The sequence below is a fragment of the Podarcis erhardii genome, assembly GCF_964252035.2.
Source record: "Podarcis erhardii genome assembly, chromosome: 3".
Classification (NCBI taxonomy): Eukaryota; Metazoa; Chordata; class Lepidosauria; order Squamata; family Lacertidae; genus Podarcis; species Podarcis erhardii.
In genome coordinates, this window is record NC_138507.1 from 80943023 (window position 1) to 80963786 (window position 20764).

Genomic DNA, 20764 nt, shown 5'->3' on the forward strand with positions numbered 1-20764 from the left:
CCACAGTGCATATAAAGCAGTTTTATTTGTCCCTGTTTTTGCAATTTTTCTTTGTATATCTGCTTCAGTAGGTTTTGGGAAAGCCAGCAAGCACTCTAAATGGATAATGCATTTTTTGTTGTTGTTCTTTCCGATAACATAAACTGCAGTTGTGGATGCAAATGCCAACGAACGAAGTATTCTAGCATGGATCACTTGCAAGTCAATAAGAAGGCAATTCCTACACAAAGATTGTCCAAAGGAAAGATGGTGGGGAGAGTCTTAATGCTGGAAATAGTAATGCTGTTCAGCACAAACTAAAGGAATTTTTTATTTTCCATCCTTCATCAATGCATTTTTGTCTCAGCTGAACCTGGTGGAAACCCTGTAAAAGGCTGAAGTTCTTCAGAACTTTTAATATTTTGTTCCTAATAACTTTTTAATGTTGTGACTTAGACGCAGCACCATTGTTGGAGGGTAGCTTTATATGTGTCCCTCCCTCCAGCCCCATAAAGATTTGACTGCTGCCACCTGTGGCTGAACTTGGGTACTGCAGCAAAACTAAGGAAGCACACTTTGCTGCAGTGTTTGCATTTCCACCCTTAATTGCTCTTGTGTGATCAGAGGAGCTGGAAATTGAATTGGAAACCTCAAGAGCTTCCAAAGCGATAAGACAGTCAGGGATGTGTAGGTTATCATTGTCAGCTCTGCATGCTTAATTAGAAGTTGAGGAGAAGATTATCTCTTACTCCACCAGAGTGTCAAAAACCATCATTGGAAATGAAATTGATCACAAAGAGCATGCAGAAAACAGGGGTTGTGAACCATAACTAAAACCTGTTTATCTGGAGCAACCACTGGAAAGGGAAAGGAAGGTAAAAGCCATGGCTGGCACTTCTCAAGCAGAACTTTGCAATAAGCAGTGAAATAATTAGTTATAAGCCACTACCTTGCATAAAAGCCTGCAAACTGTATCCAACCAGCAAAGGGGGGTTTGCCCCATTTTAATTTTTAACTGATCTTGCTTATTTCCTTCCCTAATCTTTATTATCAGGATGACATGAGGAGAGGGTTTGGTTCTGAATGGCTAGTTTATAACAGTTCTAAGCCACATGCCCAGTCTAGAGATATGCATAAAGAAACACTACCCTGATATTTTATGAGAGGGTGGTAACAACAAACTTTTATAAAATAAATAAATATTTGGACCTTGCAGGCATCTCCTTTTGGAAGTGCAAATTCTGTTCTACGTAAAGCACTCTTTTTCAGTCTTGTACTCTCTTGATTCTATTGGACTCTTAACTCCCAAAAGCCCCAGTCAAAATGGCTAATGGCCAGGGATAATACGAGCTGTACTTACTGCACTACAAAGTTGGGGAAGGCTGGCATACAGGATTAGCAAGAACATGAACAGTTTGTAGCTGCTAAGTTGTGTGCATAACTGTAGCCAGGACTGCATATGTCGCTAGGAAGTAACCCCAAATTGACCCGTTTCTATTAGGACGGCTGGTGGATTGTAATACTGGTGGGTTGGAAGAAAGGAAACAAACCATTCTTATCCTTCTGCTCTGGCTATTCCAATTTAGACTGGTCTATTAGAGCATTCCCAACTTCATTATGAACTGCCTGCATGAGTGTGGCAGAGGCAAATATAAATTATCAGCTGGAGTTTGTACATGATTAAAGGAGTGTCCCCTAAGCTCCAGCAAGGATCTTATCCCGCTGTATAAACTCAAGCTTGCAGATGCTTCTGGTTATGTTAGTTTTGATAATGAACCCATTTGCAATTTCACCCCCCAGCTGTTGATTTAGTCCAGTAGCTTTGCATCAGATAACTTACTGAAATGGAGCTAAGTGACAGGCGGGGGTGACGGTGGCGGGAAGGCGGGAAGCAAATTGAAATGTTTATGATATGAATGGGAGAGAATTGTGGGTTGGGTGGCTTACGAGAAGCATATCTAATTAAAGCCATTAATGTGCAGGATGCTAGAACGGAATTGCCCAAGGAATTTTTATTGAAATTTTAGTACAACTTTTATCTATGGCAGATCTGTGTTCACTGCTATAGCATCTGCAGGGAATTCATATTTTACTGAAGTTCAGTGGCATGATTTAAACATAGGAAAACTTCCTTGTAGTAAACTTCCTTGCTGTTCAGTGTGATATCTAAATAATTACCAGTTCCATTCCTAACGTTACTGATTTGTGTTGACTGGCTGATGACCTTGTTTCCCCCTTTTAAAAATGTTACTGTAGATCAGATCAAATATTATTTTGAAAATAAAAGTTTGATGACGTTAAAAGCTGCTTTTGGCCTTTGTTGTCAATCCCGTATCTTTTATATTTTCATATGGTTTTCTATATAGATTAATTTAAATGACTCCTAACTGTTAGAAAGACTACAGCAAAAATCTTTCCCAAGGTCTTTGCACTTTCTCTTAGTCAGTGATGAGAGTTCCTTTCTCTGCCCCTTTAGAGATGCAGGAAGAGGATTCCTCCCCTGCCTTTGTTCAGCTGGAAATCTTGAAGTGTCAATAATTTTTGTCTTAAATCAACATGAAAGTCTAAGTGATATCATTTCCCCCCGGATGATTTACTTCCCCCTTTTGGACACATGCCTCCATGTTCTGTAGAAATGCTACTGCTCCCTGAACTAAATTCCTAACCCGTAATGGTCACGTAATGGGATGAGAAATAATTTTGAGGTAAGCAGCATTAATGGCATCTGGTTTAATAGCTGTTGGCATACTGGATGCCTTGACTTTGAACATGTTGGCAGCATTTTTCATTATTTTTGCCAATAATTCGTCAGAAATGTTCTGGTTTTTCTCAGGACTGTGTGGTATCTAATGTAGCCCTACCATCCGTTGTGGGCAGCGCAGCATACTACCTGGTTACTAGGATTTAAGCTGATCTTGTTCATTAACCTTAGCAGGGCTAAATTGGCTTCAGTACAAATATTTTGGTTTTAACTGGTCTGAGGATTGGGCCGGGCTGTAAGAAATTTGGCTGCTATCCAGTGTGGGGATAAACACGGATTAGTAAAGCCAACATATTATATATTCCGTTATTGATGAACTCATACAGGCATCCTGATCCCCTTCCTACCCTCCATCAGAGTTTAGTTAATTACTTTGTGTGCAGTTGAAGAAATTGCTGTAGATGTAAGATACTTCGCCAGTTTATGTAATTTTAAGCTATGTGACACAGTGCATTGTTTACTATACACAGTTGGGGGTACTACTTTTATCCGTGAGTTGATTAGAAAACTTAAATTGTCTAGTGAGATTGGGTGGCTTTTTTGTAAGCAAGGGTGTAGAATGAATGAATGAATGAATGACTGTGACTTGGAAGAATGACATATTTTCTAAAAATAAATTCTGCATGCCAGGGTATATATGTGTATGTATTTATGTTTGCTGCCAAATATTAAACAGTTAAATACATTGACTGTGACTATTTACATAGTGCAGCACATGGGCTGCAGTTTTGTCCCCACTTATACTGGTTTGCAACACAGTTTGATGCACACTTATTTGCCAGTGAAACCGATTGAACTCAGTGAGACTGATATTTGTTGTAAGTCATGAGACTGGAGTTTACACATGTTTACTGAAGTTCACGAGTCATGCCAGGCAAATACTAAAACAATTGACATTAGATTATAGCTTAAAAGAAAAGTGGAATGTTTTTGTCTTTCCTTTCAAATCTGCCTTGGCATTCTTTGAAATGTCAAGTGATAGACTACAGAAAGCGGGAAGTAAAAGGTAAGTTTTATATGAGGGCATACTAAATTTTCTTTGTTAGCTTTTACTTGTTCTCTATAGAAACAGTGAAAGGGTGACTAAATATGATCATGTGTAATAACTCTGTTGTCCAAGTTAGGGGTAGGTGACACCGCTTTGTGATGGTTCCGGTCCAACTTAGATGGTCATTTCCAGAGGGTGATGCTTGGGGATTGTTCTTTGATCCATGGAGCCGTCCATGTGGGGTTCCTTGGGGTTCAGTTTTATCCCCTGTGCTTTGTAAGAGATACACAAAACTGCTGAGTGGAATTTTGGAGTACATGGTCAACAATATGCTGTTGACACACAGCTCTACCTCTACTTTACATCTGCAGGTGCGGCAATGGATGTGCTGGACTGTTTTCTTGCCTTAGTAATGGACTGGATGAGAGCCCACAAACTCAAGCTCAATCCAGATAAGACTGAGGCCCTGTTAGTGGGCGGTTCCCTAGACCAGATGACTGAGAGGTTACACTCCCTCTGAAGGAGCAGGTGCACAGCTGGAGAGTGCTTCTGGATCAGTTGCTGTCACTTGAGGCTCAATTGGCCTCAGTGGCACAGCTTTGGCCACTTGAGCCTCAAGGGAAAGCAACTGATCCAGAACCTTTGACCTTCTATCAGCTTTGGCTGGTGGCCCATCTGTGCCCCTGTCTGGGTAGGGACAGCCTAACTACTGTTGTCCATGCTCTGGTAACCTCTAGGTTTTGTTGTTGTTTAGTCATTTAGTCGTATCCGGCTCTTCGTGACCCCATGGACCAGAGCACGCCAGGCCCTCCTGTCTTCCCTTGGTCAAACTCATGCTGGTAGCTTCGACAACACTGTCCAACCATCGCATCCTCTGTCGCCCCCTTCTCCCTGTGCCCTCCATCTTTCCCAGCATCAGGGTCTTTCCCAGGGAGTCTTCTCTTCTCATGAGGTGGCCAAAGTATTGGAGCCTCAGCTTCACGACCTGTCCTTCCAGTGAGCACTCAGGGCTGATTTTCTTAACAATGGCGAGGTTTGATCTTCTTGCAGTCCATGGGACTCTCAAGAGTCTCCTCCAGCACCATAATTCAAAAGCATCAATTCTTCGGCAATCAGCCTTCTTTATGGTCCAGCTTTCACTTCTATACATCACTACTGGGAAAACCATAGCTTTAACTATACGGACCTTTGTTGGCAAGGTAATGTCTCTACTTTTTAAGATGCTGTCTAGGTTTGAACCTCTAGGTTAGATTTCTGCAATGCAGTATATGTAGGGCTGTCTCTGAACATAGTTCAGAAGATTCAGCTACTGCACAATTTGGCAACCAGGTTGCTCACCAGGGCATATTACATGTTTGAGCATATTACACCAGTCTTGGCCTGACTGCTCTGGCTGCCAGTTAGTTTCCAGGTCCAATTCAAAGTGCTGGTTTTGACCTATAAAGCCTTAAATGGCCCAGGACCACTATACTTTAAGGACCACCTCTCTGCATATGAAGCAGCTCAAACCTTGTGATAATCATCTAAGGTGCTTCTTCATTTCCTGCTCCACGAGAGGTCTGGAAGGTGGTAACACAAGAAAAGGTATTTTCTGTGGTGGCTCCCTATTTCTGGAATGCTCTCCCCAGGAAGGCTTGCCTGCTGCCTTCATTGCATATCTTTAGGTGCCAAGCAAAACTTTTCTCTTTAATCAGGTCTTTGGCTGATCAACAACTCCATCTCTCTTTGAACGTGTTTGTGGGAGGAGGGTTATTGGTTTGGGGGTTATTAGTTTGTTTTTCTTCTTGTTGTTTTTATTATGTATTTTGTGTTCTCATTTTGTATTTTTATGTTGTGCACTGCCCTGTGGTGTTTGGATAAAGGATGGTATACAAATTCAACAAAATGAATTAAGTAAGTAAGTAAATGCAGGGCAGGCATTGGGAGGGGAAAAAGAAGGACCAGATGTAAAAATAAAACGAGATGTAAAGTGTTTGTTGCAGCTAGAGCTCTGCTTTGCTTTCTCTAATATCACAATACCCTGCTCAGTCTGATTCTAAAAATCTCTGCTTTATAAAACCAAGAGGGGAAAAATATAAGTATTTTAATGGAATGTGAAGGCTTTCTCAATTGACACAGTGCTCAAGTGAAGGTTGCAGAGTGCATTTTTATTGGCCATAGGAGGAAGGTGGCTGGCTTTGCTTACAGACAAAGGCTTACTTTGGAAAAGCCATAAAAGCAGTATTAGCAGTGCAGAAAATATATTTTGTGAGCAGTGATGTTGAAATTCGAGTTCAACTTTTTAAAGAGATCCTTCAGAACAGCATGGGACTTAGCATCGGGGACTGCAGGGGGTTAACTAACCAAAAAGGTGGCTGGTCAAAATTAGTAGAGGACCTCCTCTGTTCCTGTCCCATAGTATTATGTGATAACTTCATGAAGCAGTTTAGATTACAACTTAGCCAGTACCACTGGAGAAGCGCTGATGATTAACAGCACACATTCATTGACTATGTTCTGCCATTCTCCTTGGATTCTGATTCAGAAAATATTTAGCAAAAGGCTTATTAAGAGGAATCAATGTATCTCACCACTTTTTAGATGTCAACTCTTATTTTTTCATGAAAGATTTCCAGAGTGCAAAAAAAATAAAAAAATGATTACAATAAATGATGTCTAACTAAAGCAGCTTTTTCCACAAGCAGTGTTCCATTTACAGAGGATTTTGAACTGAAAATGTTCTGTGACAGTGGACTGTCATGGGGATGAATGTAATATATAACAGCAGCCTCAGCATATAAATCATCTGGTGCAAGAAAGTCATGACAGTCCCAGTGTGCATCTTTGTGTTCAATAGTGAATTAAGTTTTGACATGATTCTATGTTCCTACCTGAGTTCTCCCTCATACAGCTTTCCTTTGCTGTCTCTGTCTTGAGCCATGATAAGCCAGGACTTTGACTATGCATGTTGTGTTGTATCATGTTCTCCCCCAATTAAATTAGTTGCTTTATGTGGAAGTCAGCAAAGCAGGTATTTTCTTCTACGGACCACTATTTAGCAGACCCTAACTGACATTTTCCTTCCCCTCCAACATTCCCATAGCTTCTTCTTTGGGGACATCCAGAGAACAGTTTCCCTTCTATCATCCCTTCCTCCAAATCTGCATATTATTGAAATAAATAATGTTTTCATCAATGCAAAACTTAAGTACTAGCAATTGGAGATGCAATAGTTTAATTCCAAAGATTTGAAGCATTTTTGAGAAGACACTCAAAAAGTGTACATAATTTATTTAAATATTAATAAAATTGAATCACAGAATTGTAGGGTTGGAGGGGCCCTCCGAGGGTCATTGAGTTCAACCCCCTGCTATACAGAAATCTCAACAAAGAATCATAAAATTGTATATTTATAGACTTAATGGCCTTTGCAATATAAAATCAATTTGTTTGCACGCTTGCTGACTTGTCGTCCTAGACTAATTTCTGATGCAGTCTGTCCCTTGAGTATTTCTTACAATACAGAAAAGATCTGTTGAACTGGCAGTTAAATTTGGGACTGTTGAAGTACTGGGTTTATCCTTAGGCATTGCATCATTGTCTCGAGCCTTGCAACTTGCTATTATTTGAGAGGCAGCAGACTCCTCTGAACTAAATATTCTTGTAGCTGATACTGTCCTGAGGCTTTCCTTGAAGAGTTAGCTACATTGCGACTAAATATTTTTGGAAGTCCTTTTAAAATTGGTACGTGAAATGCAACATGCCTCTCTGTTAGGGTGAGACTCTGTCTAGTCCAAAAATAAGTGTGTACTAGGTGGAGCGTCTCTAGTCTCTGCCACGGCTGATCTCCTTGGTGAAGGGATAGTGTGGACCCCGAAAAGGATGAGGAACAAATGAGTTGCAGTTTTCTCTTTTTTGTTTTACATTTTCTCAGGCAAACTATTTTTTAAATTAAAAAAAATACTCGAAATAAATAATGCGCACACAGAGAGGGACTACATGTTCCAATTCTTTTGCAAGTGTTGCTTTTTCAATTTCCTTTTCAGAAAAACACGTTAGATTGACAGCAGAACAACAAAAAAGCACACTAAGCTTCTATTGTACAGTAATATCTCATATTTCTTGAGCAACAGCTGAATGAGTATCCAGCTCTGTTAAAACTGTAAAGCTATACCCTGTAATGTTCTATTTTAAAAGTCTGCCCAAGTGTCATCCCCTCTGACCACAGACAATCACCCTGTAAAGAATGTGCACATTTTCACTATTTCATCTGGCAGATTCCTTTAGAAGCAGCTCAGGGTGTGTCCAAGGAGTGGAGTGTTAACCACAGACTGATTCGCATACTACAGTTGCAGAAACCATCCTGTCTTACAGGGGTATCTTGCCTTGTTTTTCTCCCAGAGTTTGGGGGGGGGGGAAAGGAACCACTACCTTTCCATTATATCTCAAGCACTGCAAATGAGCTCTATTCCCCCCCCCAATTATCCTGAGTTGCTGTGTCATAAATGGTTAAAGTGCAACTGGGATGTGAGGATGGTGATGGCGGGTGGCGGGTGGGAGAGCAGCCAAATAGGAAAGTCTTATGAAGCCTACAAATTGCATCTCAAATGAGTTTACATCGTCAAGCAGGTCTGCCCACTGCTGCCACATCTTCCTTTCCCCCATCTTACATGCTCCCATTCAACAACGTGTTGGTGACCAAGAGATGCCAGTCACTCTCATTTGTTTCTCTCTTCATACCTTTCAGTTATGTTTATCTAAAGGTAAAGAACCCCTGACAGTTAAGTCCAGTTGCGAACAACTCTGGGGTTGCGGTGCTCATCTCACTTTACTGGCTGAGGGTGCCGATGTTTGTCCGCAGAAAGTTTTTCCGGGTCATGTGGCCAACATGACTAAGCCGCTTTCTGGCGAAACCAGAGCACACGGAAACGCCGTTTACCTTCCCACCGGAGCAGTACCTATTTATCTACTTGCACTTAGATGTGCTTTCGAACTGCTAGGTTGGCAGGAGCAGGGACTGAGCAACGTGAGCTGACCCCATCACGGGGATTCAAACCGCCGACCTTTCAATCGGCAAGCTCTAGGTTCTGTGGTTTAGACCACAGAGCCACCCGCGTCCTTTATGTCTAGCTACCATATAGTTAATGCTTTGTTTAGTTCATTGACGGCCCATCTTTCTTCCATCATGCAACTCAAGGTGGCATACAGATGGTTACCAGGTGGCCTCCCATCCAAGCACTGACAGACCCAGAACTCCTTAGCTTCTACTTGCTCAACACAACTTCCCCCTTTCCCACCTTGTGGCCTGCAAAAAAACCTACTCTGGAGGGTTAGTGAAAACCCCAAACTCTTTTAGCCAACATCAAGTCTACCTATTAGCACTGCTAGGCCCCTTAGATTCTACATTTCTGGCTTCCATCAGCATGCTTATTTATTTACTTGTCAGATTTTAGGACCACCTTTCAGCAGTGGTTTCCGGGATGGTTTTCTTGACAAAATAGATGCCAATTTAAAATAAATAAACAAACAAGGCATTAAAATAATAAATGAAAACACAAGCAGCAACCAAAACAAAGAGGCTCAATCCCCCAAAGCCAGGAAGATCAGGAATGTTTATGCCTCTCTCTAATCCGGCCAGCTCCAGATTTTGCTGAAGTCTGGGCAGGTTTCCCTTGGTGGTCCTCCATCACAGACGAGCACCCGACTTGCAGCAGTGCAAGCACTGCCTTTCCCTTTGCTCTTGCTTGAGTTTACATAGCCTGCTTCCCAGGGGCAGTCTTGGGGAGAAAGTGTTGTGGCAACATCTGCTCCATCCTGATATTGCATCATTCCAAGAGGTGCAAGAGCAAAGAAAGAAAGTAGAGGAACCTTGACCACCTTGTATTTGCAGATCAGCTCCATCTCCAAAGTCATAGAATTTACCCAATTTCAAAAGATTAATCCAATCCTTGGGCATTCCTTCCAAATCCTGTGAAAATCACTGGCCAAATGTTTTAATCCAGCACTCAAGATTCATTCCCAGATGGGGTTGGGGAAGACCTTGTCTGAAACTCTAAAGCACAGCTGCCCATCAGTGCATACGATGCTGATCTGGATGACTCTGTATAAGGCAGCCTCATCCAACTATGCAGTTGGATGGTTTGCTCCCCCCCCCCCCCCCGCAATTGCTTTGCAAGAGAACTCCTAGGCTCTTGTATAGTAATGGGAGATCTAGCAAGGTGTTTCTTCCTTTTTGCCTCTCTCTTGTGCGCGTACACACACACACACACACACACAGCCAATCTTAATCCCCCCCCCCCCCGTACACACTTATACACAGGCATGCACATGCATTCTTTCTATCTCAGTCACACACACTTCTCCGATCACAGGGAAGAGAGAGACTGGTGCTGTTTTTCTTCCAACTGCGGAGAGATCAGGTTGCAACATGTTAACGGGATCTGCAATAGATGCGGAAATTTGGTGATGGATAAGGTGCTGTATGAAATAAGAAGTAACAGTTGGTTAAAAGCCTGAGGCAGTATCTTGAGACTTGAGGCAGCTAGGAGGACTAGAATTCCCTAGCACTCAGGATTCCTGGGTTCCTCCTTAGAATACTCTACCCCCTGTGGATTTTAATGTTTTTTTCTTCCTTTTACTTGTCATACTGTTGCACTTCCTGGCAACATGACTGCGGATCTGCGAGCAACATTTGAGCAAGCCTTCATTTTAACTGGACTGAAGAAAAGGATTGCACATTTTTTTATTCAGGTTATAATGTAAAAGTGCAGATGATGGACTGGAGACCCATGTAAGTGGATATGATTTTGTTTACTCAGTCAGTGAATCAAAGGGTTTAGTTCCTCCTTTTAGCTCCGCCAACATCTCTCAGCATATACCTTTTACAGATATGATTAAAATGTTCTTGGCTTTGCTCTTCGCTTGACACTGGCATGTTAGGAGTGCTAAAACTGTGCAGCCTTGTTATTGAATGGATGGCTGAATAATGCATGCAAGTGACAAGCTTGAATCTATACTGTTTCTTATCTTTTTAGTACAGAATCTGCAATATGCTTGGATGGATCAAAAGCAGCCAGATGTAACACTCAGATTTATTGTAAATGATTGTTAAAATTATTGTTGTTTATCTGATGTAGCTAATTTTTAATAGTTTCCTCTTTAACTGACATAAGACACTTTTGCAGACAGAGAATGTCTTGGTTCTGCTAGATAAGCAGGCACCTTTAAAAACTGAGACAGGTTTCTGTTTTATATTTGCTGTATGACTGTGGTACAAACCAGCATAAAGTAAAAGGGTTTCCTCTTTTTCCTAGCTAAAGACCTGGCTAGATCCAGGTTATTGTGTCCTATAACTGAGATTATTGACACAACGCATATTGAAACTAACTTGTTCAGGGGGAAGAAGGTTTTGGGAGTCTCTGTACACTTTTATCCTAAACCTTTCTTTCAGGCATGGCCCTGATTGCAGTCAACTTGCATTTGCTCTTCTTTGCTTGGGAATAACTTCATACACCCAGAAGCAGCCATTATGCGGTCTACTACAGGATTCCCTCAGGACCAGTTTTCAGCCATGAATTGGGACAGAAGTTTAGTGCTAGATGGGTGGAGGTGATTATTCTGTGCAAATCTGAAGTAGGGAAAATATGACTCTTTTCATATTTTGAGTCGCAAGGTGAATAAAAAACACCCAAATCAAGGACCCCAGAGTTTTCAAACCATTGGTTCATCTAGCTTAAGCACTGTCAACACTGACTGGCTGTGGTACTGCAGGGTTTCAGGCATAGAAAGGAGATACTCTACCACTGAGCTATGGCCAAGGTCTAGGACTCTTAGTGACTTGGAAGGGGAAGAGAGTCTCATAATTTAATCTTGCAACCAAGAGCAGCACACATGTTCTTTGCCTGTACAGAAGGAAGAGGGGGGCCCTCCCATTTTTTTTGCCAGCTAGAATGTCCTGTGCCAGACATGAGGGGGAAGAGGTGCAACTGTGTTTATGCTTAAATGGCATGCAGCAATTTCTAGTGTGAGGCATTCTCCACAGGGTTGGCCGTGATGGTGAGGGAAAATTCCTTATCCCAAACATAGTTAGGAAGCAGAGGTTTTTGAAGTCCATGGTAGGCCATTATTTATGTGGCACTTTCTTCTTCGTGGGTCACAGGTTGTTCAGCTCTTCTCCAGGTTAAATACTCCCAGTTCCTTCATCCTGTCCTCATATGATCCTCATGCTAGACTGTCTTATCATTGTAGCTTTTGTGAGGGGTAGGGATGGACCAAACTGTCAGTTTCAGGACTCTCAGTTTCTCATTTTTCCAATTCTAAATCCAGTTCCTCGCATTTCTGCAGCAATTTGTGATGTCCCCCCCCAAAAAAAATCTCTTTAAAATTAATCAGCATTTTAGTTTGATTTTTTCCCCTGGTAAACACATTTTTGTATGCAGTTTTGACTAATGTACATATTTATGTGAGCTATTTAACCCAATATGATGACAATACTGAATTTTTTAAAAAGTTATTTTCACCAGTATATTTTATGTACACTTTCCTTGAATACATGCATTTTTATAAACATGGTCTGTCTGGAGAACTGCACCATAAAATTCAATAAGTGTGAATTTTGAAGAAACCCTTTGTTTTGATTCACATATTGGTTTGAGAACTGTGAATTAGGTAGTTCTTCATTAAAATAATCTCCCCCCATCTCTAATGAGGGGTATGTCCTTGCTAAATCAGTGCCCAGAACTGGACAAGGTTGGTGATTTTCAGTCTGCTTTTTCACTAAAAAAAAATCAAAGTGTGAATCTAGACAAATAGTTCTTCCTGATGTATAACAGTTTACATTTCCACATGTTCAATGTACTTTCTTTCTGCTCAGTTTTCTAGGACTGTATTGATGTCATTTAAATATTTAGCCTATCATCCAGAGAAGCGTTCTTCAACCTTAGATCCCCAGATGTTGTTGGGCTTCAACTCCTATCAGCCCCAGCAAGTCTAGCCAAAGGACAGAAATGAGGGGGTTGTGGTTCAACAACATCAGTCAATCCAAGGTTGAAGAAGACTGCTCTAGATTGTTTGCCACTCCTCTCACTATTTCGTCAACTGCAACATTCAGATCATTGATGAAAATATTGGACATCACCAAAACTAACACTAATTAATGTGAGAAGTTGTTTTACAATGTAAGATTTACAGCATCCTTAGGGGGCACATCATGATGTTTTAGGATCTGTTTTGGCAGTGTATAAGAACTTTTCCCTACATTGCATTTTGGTGCATCCAACTAACCATGCCGCCACTGCCCTTCTCCCTTGTTCAGACTCCCCCCCCCCCAATGTGGACTTTCTTTCATTTTCTTGTCTCTCTTTCTCGCTGATGTATTTATGTTGTTGCCACTGCTGCTAAATTTATCATGCAAAAGATTACTGCACCCAATATAATTAGAGACTAATTAAAAATAATGTTCTCCAAATGGCCAGGCATACTAGTTTCATAGGGCAATCTTTGAGTCTGCACTTACACTTTTGAAATAACTTGGCTGGGTTCCAGCTTCACAACATGACTTAAAATAGCTTGGGCTCTCGCTGACCCCCCCCCCCTTTCACACACTTAAAATATCTGGGTATTGGCACAGTGAAATGCAATACAGTTTGCCTATACTGTAGTTTCAGCTGGCATTTCAGTTTGGCTTGGGGAAAAACACTGTTTAGTACATGCTTATCTAATTCTGCTTTTCCTTAGAATATCAGGTCTGGGGCCAGGACAGAGCTGGGCATGCTGTGTCCAGTGAACATCTCATTACAAGGCACTTGAGTCCATTTATTGTAAAGATCCCCTTTGCAGCACACATTGCTACTGAGACAAGAACACGGCCTTCATGGCTTTATTAAATTAGGCAAGACACTTAAACATCTATTTGTCTACGTGGTTGAGGGGGTCCATGTTCAAACCCTCACAAAGGACAAAATAGAAAAGAAAACACAGAATCTGGCTTTACAAAAGTTCAGTCCAGAGTTAACACAATAGTTCAATACCCTGGTCATAAAACCGAGGAACAGGTGATTGGTGCCTGGTAGGGTTTACTTTTCCAGTAAAAAGTTTGTTTGTGCAAGGGAGTGGATATGGTATCAGTTTTCATGTGATCTTGGCTAGATTTACTGGCATGACTCCTCTCATTATTGAGTAAAATTAAGCATAATCAGAGCTAGATCTCCTTGTCATGGCAAAGGCATGAAACCTAGCAAAAGGCTGATCTTGTGGTCAACTCATATTATGTTATCAGAAAGTTCCAATGCCATTTACTTTTATACATCTTTAGTGGTTCTGAATAAGGAGCAGAATGTTGGATCAACACATTTCAGTCTGGCATCTCCACGTAGGCCTGGAAGAGCCTCCTGTCTGAAAGGCTGAAAACATACTGTCAGTTGGTATAGACACCACTGAGTTTGATGAGCAAATGGTCTGATGTCCTATTCAACAACAACAACAACAACAACAACAACCCTGCCCCTCTAACTTCCTACAAATAAATAATGCCAAAACAATATAATTTCCTTCTTCATCAGCTAAGGTAGCTGGACGTATGAGCACATCCAGTCATTATTATTATTTTGTTCATCTGGTGCATTAGCACTTTAATTCCTTACAGCCCCCAGCCTGATAATTTATTATTATTCATTTTACCGTTAGCATTTGAATAAATCTGCTTAGTGTTTGTGTTCTATTACAGAAAATATGAGCAGACAAGTGAGAAATAGGGAGACCGACCACAATAACTTAAGATCCTAAATAGCAGGCTGCTATCTCTTCAGATCTGTTCTGTGCCATCTATAAATGGCCCCTAATGCTTCCTATTAAACTTCCAGGAAGCCTATTACATTTGCTATTAAAAGTAAAATGATTAGCTGCCAAGGGCACTGTTTCTGAGAGAGTCTGTGGAGCAATTTTTCTTAGCGAGCAGGAGTTTAGATACGTTGCTATTTTCAAAGTGTCTTTCAGAAAAGCACTGATTGAAATCAGCAAAAGTGCCAAACGGTAAAATGGTAGAGTCAAGGTGAGAGGATAGGGAAAGAAAAAGAGCTGCAGTTTCCTCTAAAGAGTTTCGCATGTGGTGCTGTTCAGGTTCCAGAAGCTCTGAACTGATAAAAGCAGCCAGCAAGATAAGTCTCAGACTGATCAATACCTTGCAGATAGGATGAAGCTTTCATTTTGATCTAAGGGTGTTTTTTTTTTTTTTTTTTTAAATGATAAATAAGAAGAGTTCTTTAATTTTGCTTGGCTCCTCCTGATACGCTCGGTTGCTTATGCTTTCATTGTCCCCCTTTTCTCCACACATTCTCGATCATTTCTACACCAGATGAAGTCGAACATACGAGAATATCCAGCCAAAAATACAACCTCCAAATATTAATTTCCCTGGATAAATGTACAGAAGTGGAAGGTTAGCAGACTTGTTAGATCATCAAGTTTCCTTCAGTGCTTGCAATCTTGGTTGTTGGGCAAGCATAAATACTGTGTGGAAACAATATTATTTCACCCAACGTGCCAGAGTGTTTGAGACTAGACTTAGTGGAGAGAAGGCACGTTGGCAAAGACTTGTCGTGTCCCAGCTGAGAAACAAAAACAAAACCTCAGGAGAAATTTCCAGAAGTTCCATAGAAACTTTTGGGGCAAGCTAAGGCCATAGATCATGAGGAGTCTCACGAGTCCATTCCTCCAGGTATGCACTTTTGGGATATTTCCTTCAAGAGCCTATACGTACTGGTGTACAGTTCTAGGATTTCTTGTTTTCTTGTGATAAGTTCTCAGTGGAGTATTTATTATTGTTTATTAGATTTCTCACCCAGACTTCAGCAAATGGTCCCAGGGTAGGTTAAAGTTAAAGGGACCCCTGACCATTAGGTCCAGTCGCGGATGACTCTGGGGTTGTGGCACTCATCTCGCTTTACTGGCCAAGGGAGCTGGCGTATAGCTTCCGGGTCATGTGGCCAATATGACTAAGCCACTTCTGGCGAACCAGAGCAGCGCACGGAAATGCCATTTACCTTCCCGATGGAGCAGTACCTATTTATCTACTTGCACTTTGACGTGCTTTCGAACTGATAGGTTGGCAGGAGCAGGGACCGAGTAACGGGAGCTCACCCTCTTGCGGGGATTCGAACCGCCAACCTTCTGATCAGCAAGCCCTAGGCCACCCACAGCGCCACCCACGTCCAATACTAAAATACAAAATTAAAAGCTGATAAAATAGTTTACAATCACAGGACTGGGGTGGGTCCTAAACCTGTACCTCGGGTTACATACGCTTCAGGTTACATACACTTCTGGTTACAGACTCTGCTAACCCAGAAATAGTACCTCGAGTTAAGAACTTTGCTTCAGGATGAGAACAGAAATCGTCCTCTGGCGGCATGGCAGCAGCAGGAGGTCCCATTACCCAAAGTGGTGCTTCAGGTTAAGAACAGTTTCAGGTTAAGAACGGACCTCCAGAACGAATTAAGTACTTAACCCGAGGTACCACTGTTATTGTGACACACTGTCATTGTGGCACACTGTTATTGTGTCAAAGGCTAGGGTAGAGAGGTGACCTTCAACCTACAACAGGAGCTATAAGATTAAGGTGCCAAATGCAACTCTGTGGGAAGGGAATTCCACAACTGAGGAGTTTTCCTGGGTTGCCACTCCCAAAACTTTGATGGCAGTGGAACTACCAAGAGGGCTCTGCAGGGAAGGAGGCAGTTTTCCATATATTTGGGGCCCAAGTTGTTTGAAAGCTGGGAAGATGATGTGCACACAGTATTGATGTTGCCTCTGATTACATCTGTGATTGCTAGCATGAAGGCAGAGCTTCATTTGTGTCTACATAATGGTGCTCCTCTCTTTTAATTAGACATTTACTTGTAAGACCTTCTCTCCCATTACAAATAGCTTTATTTCAATTTATAAACCAAACAGCTGTTCCTTCGGAAACAAAACTAAATGTCAAAATTTTGCTTAATTATCCAGCAGGCATCAAATCAATGGGTAGTATCCCCCATAATTGAAATTAATTAGCTTTTTACTAAAAGACCGAAAGGTAATGAGGGAAGAGTTGCAAATTATAAAAAGCTATGCAAATTCTGCCTGTTGGTATCTTTCACACCTCCATACAATTTACTGCTTTCGAGCAATGAATTACTCTTTTGAGCACAGCGTATTTAATTTCATGTCATTTTTCATTTCACTTGATTGAAAATAGAAGAGTGAGAGAAAAGGGTTTATTTAAATGATAGCACTAAAAGGTAACAACATCAATGCATTACAGACTCATAATCTCTCCTCCCACCCCCACCCCCACCCCCACCCCCGGTAATTTAGTTTGTGGCGTGTTTAAGAAGGAAAAGAGGTAATGTTCCTAAATACACTAAACTAGTGGTCTCCAGAGTTTGGTAAACTTAGAAAACATGGGCACTAGCACAACACCCATTTTATAGCAAGGAAAACTGATGATGCTCAGAGAAATGCTCACATACTCCAAAACAGGAGTACAACCACAACATAAAAACCCAAAACTCCAAAAACTCCAAAACAGGAGTACAACACCACAACATAAAAACCCAGAACCAAAACCCACCCAAACAAACAAAAACATAGATTTAAAAAGATGGGAGTAGCAGGTGGCACAGGGGTGCCAAGAAGGTGTCTGTGGTGCTTTGGGGTCTGCGGGTACCACATTAGGGACCTCTGCCCTTATTGTTTAAACTGTTGATCATGGAACCAAGCAGAGGGAAGGCAAATTTCTACTTAATTCAAAATGGTGTCCTTGAACTGATTGGAAACAGTGATCATACTGCTATCAAATTCAAAATACATTTAAGTGGACAGTGGTGAAGGTTGTCCAACACAGTCACATTTTACTTCAAATAAGGACATTTTACATCACAGTTTACTTCAAATAAGGACATTTTACATCACAGTTTACTTCAAATAAGGACATTTTACATCACAGTTTACTTCAAATAAGGACATTTTACATCACAGTTTACTTCAAAATAATGAGGGGACTGGTGAAAATGTCCTTATTTGCAGTAAAATGTGACTGTGTTGGACAACCTTCACTTGTTTTGGAGAAAGGGAAGGAGGAATCGTTTGACCAGGAATTAATTTAAGGGGAAACAGTAGTGAGCTACTGGGAAGTTATAATCTTTGTGTCTCCCTGACCCCCCTGACCTTCCCTTTCCGCTTCAGTCCCTTAAGATTAAGATTTTGGGTGTACCTGTTATGGGGAGAGAAATTAGACCAGGATCAGGTCGAGAAAAATGGATGACTTTATGTTGCATCTTTAACAGTCCCTTGAATTGTCCAGACATTACTTGAACTAATTCTTATGTAGGCTCAAGAACCAATAGCTCGGTGACCTCAGTATTAAATATTCCGGCTTTTAAGAATATATGAAAAGCTCTTCTGATATTAGACCAAAGGTCTATCTACTCCTGCGTCCTGTTTCTCTCAGTGACCAGCCAGATGCCTATAGAAGTGGTATTTAGTTGATATTCAGAATCATGCTGCCTCTGATCCTGGTGGTGGTTTACAGCTATTGTAACTAGTAGTAACTGATAGTCACCTTTGAGCTGTTGGGTTTAGTTATGCATGCCTTGATATGATATGATTCCTGAAAGACAGGATTCCAGTTTCTCCTTTATAGAATATAAAAAGCTGGCTTATACAGTGGTACCTCAGGTTAAGTACTTAATTCGTTCCGGAGGTCCGTTCTTAACCTGAAACTGTTCTTAATCTGAAGCACCACTTTAGCTAATGGGGCCTCCTGCTGCCACCGCATCGCTGGAGCACGATTTCTGTACTCATCCTGAAGCAAAGTTCTTAACCCGAGGTACTATTTTTGGGTTAGCAGAGTCTGTAACCTGAAGCGTATGTAACCCGAGGTACCACTGTACTGAGTTGGGGTATCTGAGTTAGTATTGTCTAGACTTGCATACCTTCAAACATTTCTCTGATGAAAATGGGGGTGTCTTATTTAATAATAATAATAATAATAATAATAATAATAATAATAATAATATTCTACCCCATCCATCTGTCTGGGTGGCCCAGCCACTATGGGCAGCTTCCAACACATATAAAAACATAATTAAACATTAATCATTTAAAAACTTCCCTAGAAGGATTCCTTCAGATGTCTTCTAAAGGTTGTATAGTTATTTATCCCCTTGGTTCAGGGGTTGTATAACTCCATGCCCTCCAACATTTCTCCACGGAAAATAGGGACATCCTAAGGAAAAGCAGGACATTCTGGAAGCAAATCAGAAACCAGGAAGGCTACTGTAAATCTGGGACTGTCCCTGGAAAATAGGGTCACTTGGAGGATCTGCACTCGACTGGCAGCACTTCTCTAAGATTGCAGACTAAATTTTCTCCCAGCCCTAACTAAAGACACTGGGGAGTGAAACCAGGATCAGGTGATGGACATTCAACGCCAGTTATTTGAAGGGCAAATGAAGGGCACAGGAATATTTTATTCTGCTTGAAAAGGATGTGACAACAATCTGAATAGGGTCAGTGTAAACCAGAAGAGAGAGCATGAGGCCACCCGGACTTTGCTGGACTGCAGCTCCTATCATCCCTGCTCATTGACCATTCTGCCTGGGACTGATGGGAGTTGGAGTCCAACAGCACCTGGAAAGCCAAAAGTTCCCCATCCCTTGTTTAAAATGTTTTATATAATACAGTAATTGCAACACATTGTTATTAAGAAATACTAGTAACTGCATAGTGTGGGGTCTGTAAGATATAACTACATTAAGCTGCTACAAAAATTGGACAGAGTTTTAAATTGTAATTCAACACAGAAGTCTGGCTTGCAGTGGTGGTCTAAAGTGCATTTTTAATGTGTGTAAATTAATGAAAGCCTCTTTCAAAATAAAGTGGCTCTCACAAATTTGATTGGCTAAAACGCAGAGATATATATCTACTGTGCCTCATTCCAGTTCCATGTAGTTTTTCTTTCGACAAGAACATTAAAATATAAGAGATAGAGATGTAGTGTTGGGTCTGATTGTGCTCTTTTTTTGTTTCAGAGATCATGAAAGAGTTAGGTTAGAGGGATAAAGCAAAATCTTCCATGTGTGTGGCCAAGCTTTCTCATAGGATGCAGTGGAAAAGTGCAATCAATCAATAAATCATTTTATTTGTATGCCACCTTTTCAAAGTTAAAACCATGCTCAAGGTAAGGTAAAGGTAAAGGGACCCCTGACCATTAGGTCCAGTCGTGGCCGACCCTGGGGTTGCGGCGCTCATCTTGCTTTATTGGCCGAGGGAGCTGGCGTACAGCTTCTGGGTCATGTGGCCAGCATGACTAAACCGCTTCTGGTGAACCAGAACAGCGCACGGAAATGCCGTTTACCTTCCCGCCAGAGCGGTACCTATTTATCTACTTGCACTTTGATGTGCTTTCAAACTGCTAGATTGGCAGGAGCAGGGACTAAGTAACAGGAGCTCACCCCATCGTGGGGATTCGAACCCCTGACCTTCTGACCGGCAAGTCCTAGGCTCTGTGGTTTAACCCACAGCGCCACCCGCGACTTTTTGGTGTACTTTTGAGGTACTTTTTGAGGTACTTTTTGATGTTTTGCTTATTATTTTGTTATGTTTGCAGTTATGTAATTTTTTTATATGCTGCATGCTCAAGGTAGCTTGCAGCATATAAAAAAATTACATAACTGCAAACATAACAAAATAATAAGCAAAACATCAAAAAGTACATAACCAAATTGAGCAATTCCCACATAAATCATGAGATCCAAAATAAAGATACCAAAAATTAACAGCAACAACAGAAACAACTTCCCCCGTCAAAACATTCCAGTGCAATATTTTGTTCAGCAGACTCCGCTTTTGTAGCTGGAGTCAGTCAGGGTGAGACCAGGTGGGAAAAGGCCTGCAAGGCAGAGGTCAAGTCTTCCAGAAGTTAAATACTTCATGAAGTCATAAACTGGGTGACTTTAAAACATGGGCTTCATGAGGGGGTTTCTTTTTTATTATTTCATTTCTGGCTTTTTATTGAGGAC

At 41.2% G+C, this 20764-nt stretch overlaps 1 protein-coding gene across 5 annotated transcripts in view; it reads left to right on the forward strand.

Moving 5' to 3' along the window:
* The window catches only part of KIF26B (kinesin family member 26B), a 283873-nt gene that overhangs the window by 152496 nt on the left and 110613 nt on the right, over positions 1 to 20764 (forward strand). The window contains exon 1 of one of the 5 annotated variants that reach the window (XM_081857642.1): positions 10119 to 10497. The exons of the other annotated variants lie outside the window; for them this stretch is intronic. Within the exon in view, the coding sequence (XP_081713768.1) occupies positions 10478 to 10497 (20 nt within the window). The 5' untranslated portion in view covers positions 10119 to 10477. Of the gene's footprint in view, positions 1 to 10118; positions 10498 to 20764 lie in introns of those variants that run through there. 5 annotated transcript variants of the gene reach the window in all.